This window comes from Chironomus tepperi, unplaced genomic scaffold, assembly GCF_022539635.2.
Source record: "Chironomus tepperi strain 1889 unplaced genomic scaffold, CSIRO-AGI_Ctep_v1 contig_137, whole genome shotgun sequence".
Taxonomy (NCBI): Eukaryota; Metazoa; Arthropoda; class Insecta; order Diptera; family Chironomidae; genus Chironomus; species Chironomus tepperi.
The window spans coordinates 1,468,685-1,489,982 of record NW_027226259.1 but is presented as its reverse complement, the minus strand read 5'-3'; the positions used below and the strand labels follow the sequence as shown (position 1 = coordinate 1,489,982).

The 21,298-nt window shown below is 29.6% G+C and overlaps 1 protein-coding gene across 1 annotated transcript in view; it reads right to left on the bottom strand.

Annotated features, from left to right (window-relative positions):
- Positions 1 to 21,298, bottom strand: part of LOC139087727 (tRNA dimethylallyltransferase) — a 78,773-nt gene that overhangs the window by 40,861 nt on the left and 16,614 nt on the right. Inside the window, exon 4 of the mRNA XM_070636623.1 lies at positions 15,587 to 15,882. Within this exon, the coding sequence (XP_070492724.1) occupies positions 15,587 to 15,882 (296 nt within the window). The remainder of the gene's footprint in view (positions 1 to 15,586; positions 15,883 to 21,298) is intronic.

Below are 21,298 nucleotides of genomic sequence, written 5' to 3'. Positions count from 1 at the left end.
TAAATAAACATGATTTAGTTAAAATTAAATTAATTAAGCTTAAATTCAAGTCAATATTTGATTAAAAATCATGCAAAGTGGCCGCCATTTTGAATTGCGTAAATGTTAAGTAACCACGTGGTTTTGAAGTTAAAAATTTTGGCATGGAAATAAAGAACAATATAAATATTATTAGTTCCAATCACAATAAGTCATGAGAAAGAAGGATTCATAGAAATATTCAATCAAAAACCATCGTCTCAATACTTTTTGGCTTTAGATAATTTGAAAATTTAGCAGTTATTTTCAAAATACTTAATTATAGTATAAAATTTTTCTTTGGTTTGATTCCTTGAGCAAAAATGAACCAATGTTGAAATTTTCAGCCAAAATAGACTTGTAGTTGAAATTTTCTTAATGACAAAGAAAAACTGTAAGATTAATTATGACAAGACTTTCGTTTTTAGTCTTTATTAAAAAAAAGTTTCTTTACATACATTAGAAGCAGACATTTATTCCATAACAGAAGCACCGGTAGGAAAACGAAGAAGAAATAAAACAATTTCAAGTTCTAAACGATGTTAATTGAGTCATTAAATGTAAAAGAAATCGTGGAATCATTTCATGTGAGAAAATGATCTCATACTGATTGCTTTCTTTATGTAATTTTAATTTTAAAAAGGAAGAGATCAATAATGAAGTTGTGCATCAGATATAAATGACATGCGGTGATAGTAGATGATTAGTTGTCGACATAAACACGAAGATTTTGCTATAAATGCATTGAAATTGGATATGGTAGAAATGTTGAAATTACTATATGGACATAAAGTTAGTCTATTGAGTTTAATTAAATGTACAAGGCGGTGACAAAATAATTAGCTAGATAACGTGAGAATATTTCTAGGAAGTTGGGTGTGTTGAGATTTCTGTTTCTAATTTCAAAGGTTGTATCATTTTTATTTCATAAATGGCTACGACTCTTCAAGTTCCAATTTCCTTTCAACCAGCATATTCCCTTTTAACACATAAAGTTCTCACTTATGCGGTTAAACTTCTGAATTGTGAGTTACAATGCATGACAATGTAGTTATTGTACAGTTGGTTTGGTTATAAATTTGCAACTGTCATTCCATAATGACCTTATCACCTGCCTATTTTTCAAACCCACCACAAATGTTGACAATATAAACCTCAAAACAACCAGCTTCTTTAAATAAAAATAGAAGCAATTAGTTCATCATAAAATTGACAAATGTAACTGTCATTAGCCATTCATCAATGAGTTATGGCTCAGCGTCATTTGAAACTAAATCGCATTAATTTTAGAAACATTTAGTCCCATTTAATTAAAGAATATTCGCATTAATAAAGAATCAGGAAAAATTCCTAGGAAATATTTATATTTTTTTTTGCACATATGTAAAATAATTACAACTTTCGATCCCTCATAATGCACATATTGCAATTTTTTGTTTGATTAATTATAGCTTACGATCGAGAAAAAAGTGAAATTTTTCTTTCCGCTTGACGACATGAATGTGTAATAAAAAATGGGGAAATTTTTAATAGGAAAATAAAAAAATTCTATTCACGTTATAGTTTTTTATGTGTTTGCTTGCCTCCTTGAGGAAATTCTGTCAGTTTTTTTGTGTATTTTGTAAGATATTAAAAAAATAAATCTATGAATTTTCAGGTTAGGGTAGAAAATAGCATTTTAAATGGTTAAATTTTGCAAGGGATACATTTTGACTAATGTGATCTGCTTTGAATAGAGAAAAAAGTAAAATCGATAACAGAAAATGATGAATTGACATCATGATCAGTTTACACATTGACCCTTCATTCAACACGTAACTGACCCTCAAATGTCGCATATATCATTTGTCAGACTGAGCTGTTATTTAGCCTAAAATATTGAAAATGTGTCGATATTTATTTGGGTGTCTTTGGCAGTTTCAATTAGCTAGCATGACATATGAAAATGTATCAGCTGATGCTATATTACTGAATGCGCTCCTAACTAGGAAGAAAAGTTCCTTCAATTTCTTTGCAGCAAATCTGCCAGAACTTTGATGTATATTTAAAATGTCACTAAATCAACCGCAGAGAAATAAGGGATTGATGATTTTTAATGTCCAGTCTTCCTGATGCATATTCTGGTGCAGCTGAATTCAATTAATATGATAATACAGCATTTATAAAAAAAAAATCTCATTAACAAAACATTTATCACTTTCACACCATCTGCGGGTGAGCCAGTGTGCAGTCGCATTTATATATCCCATATACACATATTGTGTGAATATACTGAATGAATGAGAATGAGTGGGATACTAAAAATGAAGAAGGCATTTAATTTATTTCCAATAACAGAGCATTAAATTCAAAAGACATAAAATTTGTCATCGAGAATTAAAATGAGAATTGAAAAAGAGATTTTTATTGTATTCCGTGCATGCATGCGTACATGTATGTGTGTGAGGGGTTTAAAGTCATAAATTATGTGTCGAGCTGTTGAATAAGGAAAAAAGGAATGCATTTAAAACCAAGATAAACTAGAAATTCACATTAGGAGTGGAATTTAATGAGATTTAAATATGAGAAAGTAATTTTTAACTAAAAGAAGGAAATTTATTATTTGGAGCTACATGCATCGGGAATTTTAATGTTGCAGTCATTTACATAATTGTCACTAATTTATGTAGGAGGACGAAATTAGTAAATTAGAACAATGAATGGGTGATGAAAGGATAAAAACTGTGTAGGGTTGCCGTTAATAAGTTGACAGGAGGTCTCAACTGATTCATAGTCAGTTACTGAAATCTCATTTCAAGCTTTATTTTTATCTGCAGCTATAAGTGATGCATAATTTTATTACTGTGTTTTTTACATGTTTTAATAGCATCACCTTCGCATTTCCATGTAGCATTACACTAAAGGCAGTTGCATAAAAATAATATTAAAAATATATACAGCATACGTGACTTTCTGCATCAATATTCTTATTTGAACAACATAAGAAGATAAATTTTTAGAAATGTAATAAAAGTTTATAGTGAAATTAAGATGAGTAGGATTTATTCTATTATTAGTTTCTTTGTTAAGCATAGAAATAATAATAAAAAGAAGCCGAAGAATTATGTGAGCACAAGCTGCATACGAATGCGTCAGTTGATTTTTATTATCACTGAGGGAAGAAAACCAAAATTTTAAATTAAAAAATTTTATTCACGAATTCACACTTTTCAGTCGACTGTAAATTCCTTTGAATTCTCGACCTGTAACAATCATATTGCCCATAGCTATAAAACTAATTCATCAATTTTTAGTTTTTACATGGTCGTTAAGATCATTTAGAAAAATTGATTAATGATTCTATACAGAAGCAGATGAGATGCTTGAGTGTAATTTAATAACAGCTCGTGATGTAAATAACAATCTTTGTGTGATTAGGTGCTGATGATTTTAACTTTGTAGGTGTGTAATTCACACACTTGGGAATTTTCAATTACTGCAAAAACCTGATTATGGGCTTTTCCTTCAATCATTAGCTTAGGAGATTCATTATATAATGCTAATTATTTAGTTAACAATACAATAGTTCAAATGATTAAGAAGCTTAGGAATGTCATCATTAAGTGATGTTAAATGCTTAAGCAAATCAATATGATGAATTCCAACAATTTTTAATCTTAGCATGTTTTCTTGTAATTGAATTGATAAATCTTAGCAATGCTGTATATTGCTAAATTTCATGTATTTGCTCGGAGTGTAAGAAGGATTGCAAATTAAAACTACAACATTTCCTATTGGAACAACATAAAATTAATAAAAAGAGCAAACTAACAACGAAAAAGATGAAAGAGGAAACACGAAATTCTTGGAATTCAAGCGTCGTGTTACAGTTCCTTTTATTATAGCATAAAGCACAAAAGTCTACAAATAATTCGACATATTGTCTGAATGACTTGGAATTTATCCAAACTGCAAATGCATTTAAATCTAATGAGTCTACCACCTTTCTCAAATTCAATTCTAAATGCAACAAAAGAACATAAAAGCATAAATTCAAACAAGCAATAAACGAACGATAGTGAGAAGTGTTTTATTACGAAATACAACCCGTGCCGCTGTGCAAAATGCGCAAAAAATGAAAATATTTTTTCAACATTTCTGTTTCCATTTCGTGTTTTCTAATGAAGAGTTATTTTTTGTGTTCAAAAAATAATAAACCGAATATAGAAGGAAAACACGTAAAAAGCCAATTCATATCCGAAGCGAAATTCAATATTCTTACGATATATTTTTTTCTGCCTGGATATTCTCAACTCATTCTATTATTTTGTTGACGTTGATATCAAAACATTGCATATTGTACTCATACAATACTTGAAAGCCAAAATAAGAATGAAGTGGAAAAAGCGCGGAAAAATTTTGCTGAATGAAGTGAAATGGAAGGCACGAAGAAGCTTCTATTGAGGAATTATTCACATCGAATTTCTATAAAAAGGCTAAAGTGGATTAAAGTAGTTCATGGACGAATGAAATCCAATAAAGGGTTATTTTGTGCTTATCGTATTTCAACCAATTTTTGGTGAGGCTCATCAATGAACAATTTTTCTAACGGAATGAACATGTGACAGAATAAAAAAATTTAGCAAGTAAAAGTGAATTATAGCCTTATGTCTCGTTTGTCTACATTGCTCTAGGTATTTAAACTCCTTCATATCTAATTTTATGTTGTCAGAAAAAATATCAATATTATCACAAGCATGTACTTCCTAATCTAATGAAAAAAATCATGTGCTAAAGCACCTGTTCAAGATAAGAAGCCAAAGTCATTCTTAAAGGGTTTTCAACCTCCATTATCATAATAAAAACATTCATCTGTGAAGATTAAGCAATAAACAAATGAAACAATATTCATCTCAGATATAAAGAGTCAACAAATCGTAAAAATTCCTCAGAGAAGTTTTACTTCTTATCACTCAAAAAAATGGAAAAACTACAAGCTCCATCAAATTTGAAGGCACAGCTTTTTTCGCTTACTTTATTTTACAAGCTTATCAGTCACTGAACACGCGGTATGTGATTGACACAATTCTTCTTTCTCTTTTTTTTGGAGCAATCTTATCAGTGTTAAACATTGTATTCATATTATTGGGAGAAGGTCAAAGGAAATGAATTTTTATTCGTTCCGAGGGCTATTAGACTTAAACACGAGAATGTAGATTATCAATCATATGATGATTGAGCTGTTAAAAAATGTATTAACAGCTGTTTATTGCGTAACTTTTGCAATAGAACAGAAAAAAATTGTATAGTTGAAGTAATCCTCCCCTTTTTTACATCTACAGTCTCACACGAAAAAACAAAAAAAAAGTAAACTTGTATAAATAACATCATTTGGCGCCCGACTCTCTCATACACGACGATAATATTATTACGATAAAAGTGAATTTCATAACAATAATTAGCAATTTTTTTTAGTACTACAACAAATGACGTTGATCACGAAATGTAGATATGGAAATAAACAATCGGATATACAGCTACAATACGATGTGACATAAAACTGACCTTTTTATGCACAGTTGCAATAATTTTTTTTCCTATTTTTTTGAGAGAAAATTTGAATTTCACAAAGAGAGCATACATTTGCAGCAGCATGATATAATTGGTGGTTTGCCTTATATCGGTCTTTATGAGGATGCCCTTGCTGTTACATACAAAGGATATTTAAATTCCAAATTGAGTTTGAATGAAGAAGTGTCACTTAAAGTTCAATGAGTTCAAAATGCGCTTCTAACCAAGTTCCTTGCATCTAACCAAGTTACTAACAAAATTTAAAATTTTTTAATGTCATCTAATCATGCCAGCCATTTCGATTTCATTTCATAATTGTTTTTGTGTGTTTTTTCATTTTCATTTTATTTTTATATATTTTTATTTTTTCCATTACATATTTTATGTGACGCTCAAAGCAATTCTTCAAGCTGGATACAATTGGATTCACATGTTTACAAATAAAATTGCACATTTATGCATTTTTTTATTGTTTTCGTTATTTATTATTATTTCTTGTTGGATACCACGATAAATGTGAGTGATTGAGAATTATATGAATGAATGAATTGGAAATTGGAATGGCAACAAACAATTGTATAACAATGACTATACATAATGTGTTGTGGAAGTGGAAATCAAAGACATTAATGATTGTTAAAGTTCATGATAAGATTATTGAGATTAGCAAAGATTAGCGTCTATTGCTAATTGGTTTCCTCTCAAAGTGCCATTTTATTACCGTTCCTCAATTGCTCATCTAATCTCCAGATCTAATCAAATTGTCATTAAATCTAAGCTTTTCATGTTCACAGGTAAATTTCCTTGTACAAAACAGCAACAAAGTTTTACATGAATAAAATTAATTGTTCCGTTAATCGCGCCTGAAAACTTTTTTCTCCAACAAAATCATACGAATTAGTAGCTTAACAACATAACATTGTCTAAGGTGTGAAACTGCTCAAATTGCATGTAAGCAATTATGAAAATGAAAATTGTTACAAGATTTTTTTTTAAATACTCATTAGTGTAAACTTTATTGGAACACTTTTCACACAATTTAGTTCACTATTGATTGAAATTAATGAATTTTTATCACGTGATATTACATTTTAATAAACTAATTTAACTTATTGCGAATTATAGTGAAATTCTTTGGTCACGTGAGCACATCCAATTTGATATTTGCACTCATTAAGTTTGACAAGAATTATTGAAAAATCATGTCATTTAAAGTTGTTAATTGTATTACAATAAAACATTTTTGAAGCAGTTTTTTATCAAAATTTTACCCTTGAGTTGTTCTTTAAAATTTAAGACGAAGGATTTTCGTCTGTTCTGCTTTTGTTATCAACATTTTATTGAGTTTATCAAAGGTTAAAAAAATTGAAAAAAATCAATTATTTGCTCTTCAAGGTTCTTAAAGATTGTTTGAATTAAAGATAAGGAAACCTTCAAGGATTGGTAGTTCTAAGTGGAAATCTTAAGGACCGTCGCGACAGTTTATGATGTAGTTGAATAGATTTCTTATAATTCTAACTCTAATACTTCCGTAAGAACTAGTTTTAGAGTTTGAAGTTCCATAAAGTTTGAGTGTTTGATGATATCAATTCCTTAGCCCTTTTCATACCACATTCTTAAGTTCTCCCACCTTGTCATCAAATAAATATATTCATGACTTAATTTGACATATGAGTTCTGTTGCCATGTTTTTATGTTTGATAGTAAACAAACAATAACATCATAAAAAAAAGTCTTATGTGCACATCAACAAAACGCAATAATCATGTTATACCACATTTCATTTGATTTATGCATAAATGCCAAGTTCTTATGTGAAAATAAGTAAGCAATATGTTGTCATGTGCAGTTTTGTTTTTTGTATATGAAGGAATAATTTGTCCCAAACATTTGATGCGGATATTTCTGCGACTTGTCAGTTTGTCTTTGAAGGCATTCAATTGAATGTGCGAAAGGATGTGTTGATTGCAGTTGCTTTCTTGACAGCTGCAGTTAAGATTGCTCGACTCAGTTTTCATGACCAGATCTTAATTAGCAAATGCTCTTGTGCGATTTTTGAGAAGAGAAATGAGAATGATTAAGTCAGATTGTCTGGATGCTAACTTTACATTGTCAGATTTGTTACTTTGTCACGAGACATGTAAGTAATTTACATCCTCATAATTTACATACTTCAATCACGACAATCCTTGAAATTCAAATCAAAAAATGCGCATTACCTGAATATATTCCAAATAATTAAGGAATTACCATACTCATTCCTTTTTTCTACTGATAAGTTTAATTCATACTTCACAAAATTTGCAGAACGCTACAGTAACATATTATTAATTACAACATACAATGTTTCAATGTTCGCTTTCATATTTTCATTAAAAAATTTTTTGTCGCTTCGCGTTTTAGTAAGGAAAAAAAATACCCACATCCGCTTTGCCAATTCGTAACAATCGTAATAAATACTTTTTTCTGCTCTCTTTTTTGTGCCATTTCTTTCTCTCACTTTTAGTTGTTGGTAAAAATAATGCTGTATTTATTATGAATTGCTATTTGATGGGAAAATGAGTTATTAAATTGATAAAAAAAAGTAAATGTTGATCATATTAATAAATATGAGCATTTAAAGGGAAAGTTTTCTGCTTTACATAAAAGTTACTCTTTTTAATGATTATAAATATATTTAAAATCGTAAGGAGATGCTGTTATCATGGGTTATGGCAGCGCATTTTTATCATATTGTGCCTGTAAACATTGATTTAGGTATTTATTGATTTTTCTCATTGATCTCCAAATGATCAAGATTTTGTTTAGTTTAAATTCCAAAATATTATCATAAATATCAACAAAAAAAGTTTTATAGCCCAAACACTATAAATTTTTCTACCTTTATGACCATAAAATTAAGCAATGCCTAAAAAATTTTTGTTATCACAAAATTAATATAAACAAGTTGACGAGGAGAAGAAGAAGGAATAAAAAAATGTGATAAGAAAGTTTGCATGAAATGCAATGTAAATAAAAACAAACTTCGTTTACACAAAACGACTGTATCTGTCTGCATGTAATGTAAAGTGATAAGTAAGTGTGAGAAGAAATATAAATTTAAATATTTGCCATTCTAAAATGAGAAATAATAAAAATAAAATCTCCACATATTCAACATATCACTCTTTATATATGGCACAATATATGTAATGAAGAAAGAGTAATGTATAATGGATATGACATTCTCACATTCTGGTTCACACACTTTATTTTATTTTATCATATTGCATGCATTTACTTCGCCTTGTCTTGCATTTTCCATTCTTTTCTATTTTTTTTCTTTCTTAATTTAAATAAATTTCGTTTTACAATCCCAGTGAGTAAGTGCGTAATATATGTGCTTATAAGGAGAAGTTTAGCTAGTAGTGTGATTGATCACATACTCGTGTCGATTTCCGACCTTGATACTTCATGATCTTTCAATTCTACTAAATTTTACTTTGTCTAAACTGTTTCGCTCTGTTCTTGATTTAATCAAAAAGCTTTTTTGAAAAATCAGCTGTGAATCTTTTTAATGTATTTGTTCAATCAGTCTTTGAGAACATGAAATATGCTTTATGTTATACTCTGTTATATTATTAGGTCAGTAGAACAATGAACCATAACAAGTAATGTCCATCTATATTTATTTATAAATTATAATACATTCTTAATCAATTGTATTTAAATCCTACACAGCTAGGATTGATATCAATAATTGGTGATCATCATAGTTTCTGTCGTTACTATATAAATCAATTATCGTGCGATAAATAAAAATTTATTACACTAGACTAAACTAGTTAGTTATAAATATTACTGCCGCATTGATCTGATTCTCGTGCGAACTAATAAATTTTTTGATAATGATTAGGTTCTAGTTTAATCATGGATTACAAATTCCTAGCTTATCTCTTGATTTTTATATCGGCTTTAGCCAGTTTTACTACTTTTCACCAGAAATAACACTTCTGTTATCAATTGACTGATTGGGTAACTGAGTTAATAAATTAATTATTAACTATATTTGATAAATCGCGTAGCTCGCAATTTATTGCCTAACGACTACATTTTTGGCAAAAAAAAATTGTAGCTGTAATCTGATAACCCCTAAAAATCCTCAATAGCAATTTATTGCACACTTGAAACTTAGATTGGTAAATTATTTGAAAATGCCATCACCCTCTGGGTTTATAAAAGTTCATCTCTTTCTTAACGACTTCTTCTTTTATCTCTTTCACTCCTCCACTTATTTGTCATTTATCCATTGAAAATGCAAAAGAAGCAAGGGAGAAAAGAAAAAGAATTAACTTCAGCGAGACAAAAAACATATTGCATATATGTTCGTATATCTGCAATATTACTTTTTTTTGTGCACATCACATAGCATAACATGTGAAATCTACATGTGATTGTGAGATTGTTATGCAATTTGTAATTGTTCTTTCATGTTGTGTGTCATTTTTTATTTTATTTCATAAATTTCTCTCTCTTCAACCTTTATTATTGTTGTTAATCTTCTGCTCTTCTTACTTTTTTTACATTATTTATGCTGATAGATTGTTATCATTAAGTGCATATATAAATCTCACATATAAATAAGTAATGATCATTTTAAGCAGCGTTGTTGATTTAAGATTTCTTTGATGTTTATGGGAGGCAAGTTTTGAATAAAATTTATCTAGATTTGCGACTGAATTGCTTAATTTCTTAAAAATGTCTTCAATCATTCTTATCAGATTATGTCTTGAAATAGCTGGTGATCAGGTGCTCAAAAGAGTAAGCCACTCTGCTCACAGAACTATTGTACATTCAAGTGAAGTATTCCTCTATGCATTTCAATCCAATGATTATTATTATTATAGACACAAACGCATCAAGCCATTAAAGTCAATTCCACAGTAAATTAAGTTCTGCATTTGTATTGCATTTTAACATCGTTTGTCGTTGCGTGATTGCCAGATCGTAAAAATAAAAAGAGAGAGAAATTTTTTTCAAATAAAAATAAATTCTGCATTGTCATGTATTTAGCGCCAGGTGATGAATGATTTTCTTCTTATTATTACAATTTTTAATTAAAGTGCCTGTGATATACAAATACATTCTCAAAAGTTGATAGAAGAAATGAAAACAATAAGCGTGACAAATTATTGTTTTTTGTTTTTATTACGTTCTTCTTATCAAGCAGGTTCTTTTTCATGAAGAAAAAAGAGTAATTTTCAGTCTGACTATGATTTGATTTAAAATTGACTATACTCAGTAAATGATCATTTCCAAGAAAGTCTGTAGATTTTTGTAATAAAAAAATAATAAATTTTTAAGACATGTTCATAAATTAAGATACTATAACTCAAGAACATAATTTAGTTTTTCTTATATTTAATACGCCAATTTAGTACAAAACTAGGTCACATCGTCTGGTGATCACCATATGAATGTCATGTCTTTAATTGGAACCCTCGTCAAATGAAGATTTTTCAGCGTTATTTTAATAATTTATGATGAGACTATAAAATTTCTCAAGAGATCAGTCTAATGCATGATTTTTAGATGAAAGTTGCACAAGTAATTTATTGCCAGTAAGGTAGGCAAAGTCCCCATTCGATTTCAAGTCACCAGGCGTTTTACGAGGCTATAGAGCTTTGTACAAAAAATTAAGCGTTTAGTGTAATTAGAAGGCTCATCGTATTTTCACAACTCTTAAATGGAAACAATACGAATCACGAGAGATGACTTCATAGTCATGACAGTTGTAAAGTTAATTTCGTGATTGCATTACAAACAATAATAAATAATAAAACTGCTTCATTTTCATATTTAAAAGCACAACAAAATGTATAATAGAAGCATGTAGTAGTAGTAAATTAGTAGTACGAAGTGAGAAAAAGAAATACATTGTTGATGACGCTGATGATAAGAAGCGATAAAGGTGTAGAAAATTTGTTTTACAGCGTGGAATAAATTTATGAGATAATTTACATGAGCGAATGAGTTATTTGAAGAGATGATTGAGGAAGGGTTTTTATTCCACTGCATTAATTTATGTAAATACTGCTTTTACAGTCCTATTTTGTGTTCAGACTAGTAAGTCGGCAGAAGTCTATACTGTTTATACTTTTAAAATCCCAAAAGTGTGACTAATTCCAATAAATTTTCCTTTCGACTTCTCGATTTCTCAAATACCCATAAACTACTTTAAAGAGATTCGTCCTTATAAAATTTATGATTAAAAAATTAATAAACATCCATAACATTTCGTGGTCCCATAAACTACAAAAAGATCTTCTTTACAAATTAGATGAAGAAATTCCTTTTTGTTGCTATGTTTAGAAGGAAAAAGAGAAAAAAATCAATAAAATTAATGTTTAAAGCCAGACAAACGTCATCAAAGATTTTAGTCGACTTAAAGACACGAGAAAAGCGAAGAACAAGTTCTCATACCCAGCGTGCTACAGATCATTAGCATCTATTAAGTTAAATTGATGGTGTAGAAGGAAATTTCGAGATTAAGAAGGAATAAATTAAGCCGAACTTGATTATCTAATGAGCGAATATCTCTTCAGACGTGAAATTTATGGGATTCACTAGAAATATTTCAAACAATATATTGTAAGAAGCTGCTACGTGACATTTTTGGACTCACTTATGAGACATATGAGAGATCAAACAGATTTTCTTCTTCTTTGATGAAAAAATCATTTTTTTCGATTTAAAAAAATCATTTTTTCATCATTCTTATCAACACCGTAAAATCACTACGTTTTCTTTGAAAAAAGAATCATTAGTTCCTCATTCTTATCAACACCAAAACTACGTAACTTTAAATAAGTATTTTTTTTTCTTTCATAAGTCAGCTAGCTGTAATTTAAAGGTCTTTTTATATTCATCACATGTTGACGACATTTTTTTTTTGATGATGACTTGACTTAAGCCCCCCATCATATATACATATATTATTATTTTTATGACGAGTGACGAAAAGTGCGTATGAAACATTTGTTGCTACAATTTTCCTTTTTCTTCATCAGCTTCCTGCCTCTATTATTACCCATCAATTCTTGTTATATTACCACACATTAAAAAAAATATACATAATTTGAAAACTAATTTTCCTTTATGAATACTTAAGTCTAGTTTTATATACTTTTCGTTATGTGTGGTTCATGACAATCTTAGTGACTTTTTTCGGTGACATATTCAGCCAGTGATGGTTTTTTTCATTGGAAATTCGAAGAATTACCTAAGTGAATTAAGCCACAAATTACAGTCACAATGGCTGCCTGATATTCTTTCTTCTTACTTATGTAGGTTGATATTAGTCGACGATACGGGATCTTAGTTTATGAAGCATAGAGACCCTAAAAATGAAGTATCGACGGACAATTCGCGTAGTTTGAAACCTCAACTTTTAAAGTCTATAGCCCCAAAAAATGTAAGCTTTTTTTCGAAATGATTAAATGCGAGAGATTAAACAATTAATTTCAAGGTGGCCTTCATTCCTTAATAAATTAAAAATCCTAAAATATATTGCAAAATTTATTAAAAATAATGAGCATCTGTCAACCTACAAAATTCCAACCAAAAATTTATTAAATTCACCATCAAAATGCTCAATTACTTTAATCAAAATAAAAACATTAAAGAACAAAAACAAAAAATTTTTGGCGATAATTTACGATTTAAACAATCGCTCACTGGGACATAGATCACTTTAATAGCTTAACGTTCTTCCTCTGTGTCGTCTGTCGCTATTCTCTTCTCTATTTATCTTTAAGTTAGAAACAAGACATTAAAAATTCTTTCCTCGTACACGCCAAAAGAGCAGAAATGAAGGAGAAAAAAAAAACTTTTTCTGTCACGAGATTTTCAGACTTTTTTTTTGAGGAAGTTTATGATGAATTGGATGAGACAAATATTCTGTTTTGACGACTTACTGTATTAACCGAATGGTTGGCTGGATAAATAGAAGGATTTTGATTATGTTCGTGACTTTTGACTATCTTGAATTTGAGGAACATTAAATAAAACCTGGATTGTCTGCAAACTTTTCATTCCAATAAATAGAGATGTTTTGTGTTTCAGCATGTATACTACACAAATGCGCTTTCAATCCTTTACTTGATCATTGGCTGTTAGTTTCAACTCTCTCGTTTGATGACAAACTACACATCACAGAACGTTACCAATAAGCTAAGCATGAAGAAAGAATATTTACGAGACAACATTTTCACTGAACCATAATGCTGCTGATGCTCACAAAATAATAATTTCTACCATGTCTAACACGAGAATGAAAAGTCATATAATAGATGGCAAGGAGCAAGCAGAACGTAGACCTCAATTATTCATTAAATTGAAAAGTGAAAATGAAGACAAGTCACTTTTTAATGATTGCGGTGTCAGTCGAAAGAAGAAAAAGAAATATTGAGAGTAAAAAAAATTTTTCCTCTGCAGTTTTTCATTCTCACTGAATAGTCGGTGAGAGACTGCATGTAGGCGGAAAAATCACAAATTGCGGCAAATTTTTGTTTCCCAAGTCATTAAAAAAGATTTTTTTAAAGATTTAGCAATAAAAAAAAGTATGAAATACCTCAAAGAAAATCTAAATGAGATTTTGAAGCGTTTAGGATAGCAGTGCATGTTATTAAGCACAGACGTGACAGTATAGAGAAGATTTTGTATTTGAATATCTCACGGACTAACAATAACGACAGTCAGACAAACCGACAAGCGAAGTCAAAGTCAGCTGCAAATTTAAATTAAATTTTCCCAGAGCAAAATCTCAGTTTTTGTCTTTATTTATGCAGTTAATTATCCCTCGACCGTCACTGCCTGAAGAGACTTTTCACTTTTCTTTTTCTACCATTGGCATATGTGAAAATCATCATGCATACAATGTTTGTAGATGAGTAATAAAACAAATAATAATAAAGATTTATGGCTAAAATGTATAATATTTTTAGACCTGAAGTGCGAGGAGAGAAAAAAATCATGAAAATTTTTTTAAAAAAATATCTTTTCCGCGTTTATTTTAAGTTAGCAGTAGTGCCACCCGCGGATGTATATATGAACAAAAAGAAAAATTTGGAAATGATTCGCGATTTTCATGGCAAAAAAGAGGAAATTTTTTTTACATTTTCATTTTTGGTGCGTTTGTGATTTAAACGAAGATGACAAATACCGGCTAGTAGCCGATGAGCAATTTTTCAATGGCATTTACGAATATAAAGAAAATTATTTCTCATAATGTTAAAATAAATTAGTTTACCGTCTGTCTACATGTCGTTCATTCAACAAAGGCTTGGAATTATCTGACAAACAGGATCATACAAAATTTTTAAAACGTAAAAAAATTTGTTCCTGTCTTTAGTAAACATGAAAGTCAATATTTTTCTTTTTCCGTTGGGGTCAAAGAACACTAAATGATAAATTCCATTAATGTTGAAGTTTAACTTATTGTCGTTGACTTTACATTCGAGTGGACTGGGGAAAAATGTGGGAATAAATTTGATAATATTTCATTCACCCCTGTCGCTAATAATTAATTGATGAGGTTGTTGAAAAATTTATAGAGATTTTCCATTCTCAAGATTTATTAAAAAAGTGGAAAACGTGACTTTTTACAGAAGTCAACCTATGACATTAAATATTTAATTTTACATCGTACTGTCCTATTCTTTGCCTTATTTCCCTACCATCAGATGAGGTAAATATCCAATAATTTAGATTATAAATTTAATGTCATTTTATATTCCGTTACATAGCAAATTGATATCTGCATTGTAAATAGGTTACAGGTACTCATAATTCAAACGTTTAGCATAAAGAACTTTACCGTCCAATCCACTGAATAATTTAATAGACTTACAACATACAAGTAACAATTATTGCAATTTTTATGAAAATTTATATCGTCGTTCCATATTTTTAAAAATATATCCATAAATAGCCATCGATTTTCCATCAAAATGAAATATTAGCTTGTCATCAAACTCACCTCATAATTTTCCTTTTGTTGTTTGGATGTAATTTATTAGCCGTTGCAGGATCTATTATTTTAAGATAGTCATAAAGTTTTGTTGACTCAATCTCCAACATTTTCTCGTTTGTCGCGGAATTGTCAAGAAAGTCTTTTGCATCCTCAGTCAATTCATCACAATAATTAGTATCATCAATTTTTCTTTTACAACCAACGCCCGGCGATACGAGATTGTGCCATAATATACTTTCAATATAATAGTTTGTGCCACCAACAATGATCGGACTCTTTGATCGTTGCAATAAATTATCAATCTATGTTTTAGAGAGTGGAAGAGACAAGAAAAAAATTTATTTTATTTTATATTTTTTGCTGCTTGATCAGAACGAATAGAAATGAAATGAAATGGAAGATAGAGAAATAAAGCATCATGATTTGATTTCATTTTTTAAAACGAATATTTTCTGCAAATTGTTGTATATGTGCTGTGTGGTTGAATTGTACAGTATGTCCTCATGAAATGAATCACAAAATGCGTTCTATAGCTGAATCATTCTATATTTTGTACCGCACCTTTATGCTTGCTCTAAATGGACATCGTTATGTTATGTACATTCTATTCAAGACCATTCATAAGAGAGACTTATGAGACACATGCCATATAAAATACCGCATCATATTTTTTTCATTTTAAATTGATCCATTTAATATATGTAATTTCTTACATTTCATAAATCGTATCATCAGAATGAGTACGCAGTGTAAAGGACAAAATAAAGGTAAGAACAGATATAGTTTTTGTGGCGATGATAATTATCAGTATCATAAATTTCATTCATACGGATCGTCTACAAATGAAACTGTCATAATCTTGTAATGTTATAAATGAAATCTTACTATTTGAGTTACGAGAGTCAAGTGTGCCTTTCGTTGATTAAAAGAAGAAGGAAATTTACGCGAATATGAAAACACAAAGGAGAAGCAAAAATTTCCATTCGTATATAATTGAAAAATATTTTCACGGCATAAACATCAGTCTAACTTGATTTTAATTTATGCCAATGATTCTCAATAATTTCAACACATTTTTTATTGACAGGATAGAACAACTTCTGGGAAATAGAATCTAGAATTTGAATAAATAATGAAGTAATTATATCTGCAAATGATCTTATGTTGTTAGGCTAGCTTTGTATATTACCGATCTGTAATTTTTCAAACATGTATGGATATATGTAAGATCTCAGTAGGTAAACTTTATAGGCTTAATATACACATGACTCATTGAGATTATTACACACCTTTGCTTAGTAACAACTGATGCTTAAAATGGAATGTAATTTGAGGATATCATTACAAGAACTTTTTGAGTTCCTTTATTATAATAAATATACACAATTAAGATGCTGGACGTAATGCTTAAATGAACCCTTAATGAAATCCCAAATGAAATTACCGAATAAATTATAAACAGAGAAAACGTTTAATAAAATCTCAATTAAAAATCGCAATCGACATATGAACACCATACAATGTAGGTTGTTATACAATTCTCCTCATCTCTTCTTATCATTCCATTCCGATCGCCATGATTATTACTTTGTTGCATCAATATAAACATCATTTAGGAGTTCCACATTGATTACCCATGAGTAAAATCAGTTTTGTCCACATTTGTACACTTAACGCTTATTACATATACAATTTTTGTTTAGTGACATGCGAATGATGTTCAGACTGACCTAATTTGATGAAAATTTACGTATTTATTTATAAAACTACATCATGTTCGGCCTTTTTTTCGAGTGTCGTCTAACGTTGCGCAAATAAATAAATGTAAGTGAAGAAAAAGAAGTACTAAAGAGAGGAAAAGTAAAGAATTCAACAGGAATCAGTGCGACAGTGAATTATAAATAGAAATGAAGAAATTCACGTTCCTTTACTTTTTCTTGGCACGTTTATTTCCTATCTTTATATGTTATTTATTTATGTAAGATAATCATCATTAAAATATTGCAAGAAGTGATAAAGATATCTTTTTATGCGTCACGGCATCTTTGTGAATTGCTTTAAGAACTTAAAGTATTGAATGTCATGAAAATTGGTTCATATAATTTTAGGCATTAATTGGAACTTAAAGGGGGAACAGACTATTCAAATTAATTTCAATAGAGTTGTAATTGCTTAACCTAATTTCTAGGAAATCAAAGAACTCAGCTATTTCATAAGAATCAATAAAAAAAGAATATTTCATAACAGTTTTCCCTTTCAAACGCAAAACCATTTACGTCTTACAAAATTTACCTTATATTAACACATAATCGAATAAGTATCGATAGATATCAGCACATTCCTATACAAATATTTGCCTTTATCATAAGACCTATTTCTTTGTTCTCTTCCCCTTCTCGTTTACATGCTAACGTAACTCTTATGATCAAACATTTCTGTTAAAGAGACGATGAGAGGAAAAAAAATTCCGCTTGTCGTTATCAAAAACCCGAAATACATAAAGCTTCTTAAATAAAGACAGAGTTTCTGGGTGATATGTGTAGTGATGAAAATAACGACCTTGAATATTTTTTTTTCTATATATTTAATTTCGCTAGCAACAGTGAGAGTGAAAAAAAATTTCCGTCACTGCGTACGGTCTCTTTCTCACGAACTAGCAAAAAAAGGCTACAAATGAAACACATATGTAACACGACTGATAGCGCATTAAAATCAAAAACTATAAAATAAAACTTAAATGAGAAATTGTAGATACAGCATTGGAGTAAATGGAATTCTTTGCAAGATTTATGAGACCACAATGTCTAGTCGCGATCGTTTTATTTATGCAATAATTCCAGTCTTTATGTAAGATATGCAATTTTTCAATTGTTGTACACAATGATTTGATAATGCAGAGGTCGGCCGATCGCTTATTACGTCACGTGACCATCCTCCTCTTGCCTATTATTACATAACTTTTATACAATTTTGCTTTGTTTACGCTGTTACAAAATCATTGCCCCTCAAAAGCGAACGTAATATATGAATGATCCCTTACTTGATCATGGAAAACCTTTAGAATTGTTAAGATTGAAATTGTATATTGTGGGGGGTAAATTAAAAGTGATAACTTAATACTTTTAAATCCGACTTATGCAAATATTAAGTTATAAGTGTGGTTTTTTGGTTCATTGAAATATAAAATGCCAAATTCTGAATATTAAGCGCATTCTTGCAGGCGAATGTTCATAACGGTAAACAGCTTATAAAAACTGGATTTATTTGCATTTTGAAATTTTATGGATGTGTCTCTATGCCACAAAACTGAATTGATTTTACGACTTTAGAATTAATAAGGAAATGAGATGCTCAAAAGACAAAGAATAAAAGAACTATGTTAAATTCTTTGAAAAATCAAAGGATTACGGATCTAGAATAAATTATAGTTTATGAAATATTTTCCCATGCCTTTAAAGCTAAACAAGTTCAAAGCATTGATATTAACACATATGAGCTGTAAAAAAGAGGCTGGATTTTCATCACTATTCAATGTTCGCTAGTGTTTGAAAAAATGCGATTAACATACGTTATTTTAAATGGATACTGAATATAATAAATATAAAAGAGTTACATATTCATAATCAAATTTCAGTCATATGGTAGCCATATCGTCAGACTTTTTTCAGTTTACATTTCTTAACAATTTTTTTTTTTTTGATGTGTTAAATGGAACTTCCTTTGGCTTATAATTTATGACGCAAATACATGATTATGGAATGTGGGTTAGTAAGTTTCTTCTGTATTATAATGATATTGAGCAAGAAATTTACGAACATTAGCATGAATGGTATTTACTGATTCCGACAAAGGATCGTTAATTTTACAAAACAGTTTGAATAGTTTCTGGTTTCTGTGTGATTTTTTTCAACAAATATCATATCTATGTTCTAATAAAACTAACGTATATGTTCGTCATGTGAATAAACTTTTCAAGGACGGCTGTTGCGTATTTCATTGTAGACAGTCGTCAAGTGACTACTTATGTGTTAGAATATGGGGCAGATTAATTTTTATTAGGTAAAACTATTTCGTGTATTATAATTAAATATAGCTGCTCACGAAAACTGCCCGCAGTTGCGTAAAACAATGCTGAAATTTCCCTTCAAAATCATAAATTTCCATATCATTTTAAAAAAGCCCATCCAAGTATCGTCGTCATCAGTAACATCATATTCATTATCAAACATTTAAACTTTGTTCGCCTAATTCACACGATTTTGTCACGAGCTGATAAAGCATACCAAAAAATAATTACGGATTATCTATACGCTTCATTAATTTCAAATTTTTAAAACAAGGAAAAATTGCTACAAATATGATGAACACTTCCCATCGCGCGAGCACAGCATTTTAATCAAGACGCACACACCACGTCAATAAGAGTGATTAAAACAAGAAGAAAATAATTCAAATTCTTCTTTTTCACCATCAATTTAAATTGAATCCGCCGTAATTTATTTAAAGTAAGAAAAAAGATGTAAGAAGAAGTAATGGAAATGCCATCAGGTTGACTTGAGTAGTATTAACATTTAAATTTTAATCTCTCCATAGCTCATTCTACTCTTTCTCATTTCATTGACTAAATGAAGCTTCACGTTTATTAATGAATAGGGGAAATTAGCATAAAATCAATTAATATTCAATATTTTAATAGTGCGTAGATAAAGCAGGGATTTTTATGTTGGCATTTTGTCTCAGCTGAGCTAAGTTGTCATCATAGGCTAATAAATGGAACCAATCGACTTTGGACAACTGTTAGTCCAAACAAAACCCAGATCCTCTAAAACTAATAAAAATAAAAATTTCGATTGGCAACAAAAATGGAGACACCGATCCACGTACATGTTTAATTAAAATTCCTATTCCAAAGATATTGAGAACATCATCTGGCATTTATAATAGTTATAGGCTCTATAATCAATAATATTGAAAATTTTTATGTCACTTGAACAAATTTACCGAGTTTATTATTTGAACATATGAAATATATTTATACTGCTCAAAAATATACAGCAATCGATTTCCTTAGCTAAAAATTCTTTAAAAATTTAGAAGATTATTACACATTAAAATTGTATAAATCAAAAATGACGTTTAATTTATTTTTCCTAGTAAGCAATTTTACTTATCGACCATAAATTCATATTCATGTCCTCTGAGTATGATATGACCGCCCAAAGGATGTCTGACAATCACTACTATTGCAAAGACGTATAAGTAAGTACAAACTTTGAAGCTTGAAAGTTTATAAAGTTTTTCAATGACACATGCTGTATGGAATTCCAAGGAAAATAAAAAGGTGATATTTTAAATGAGATGAAATTGTGTGCGGCACGTGTTGATAAAGTTATCAAAAAATATATAGGACAAAATTTTTATCAAACTTTTTATTGGCTGAGTTCCAAGTGGGGAAATGCTCGCACAAAATTATTTAATTCAATCAAAATCTTCTGTGGCTAAAATTGTAATTTTAAGAATACATAGTCATATCCATGTCGCTTTATCATTTAGTTATCGATATTAAAACTTGATTCTGTCCCTTTGGTTTGAATTATTTTCAAATCTAATTAAGCCTTCAACATGATAGTCTGTGGATATGTTTATTGCCAGGAATTTCTTGTAAAAATGTAAAAATTGCTCTAAAAAAAATAATTATCTTAAAATCAAAATAGCATG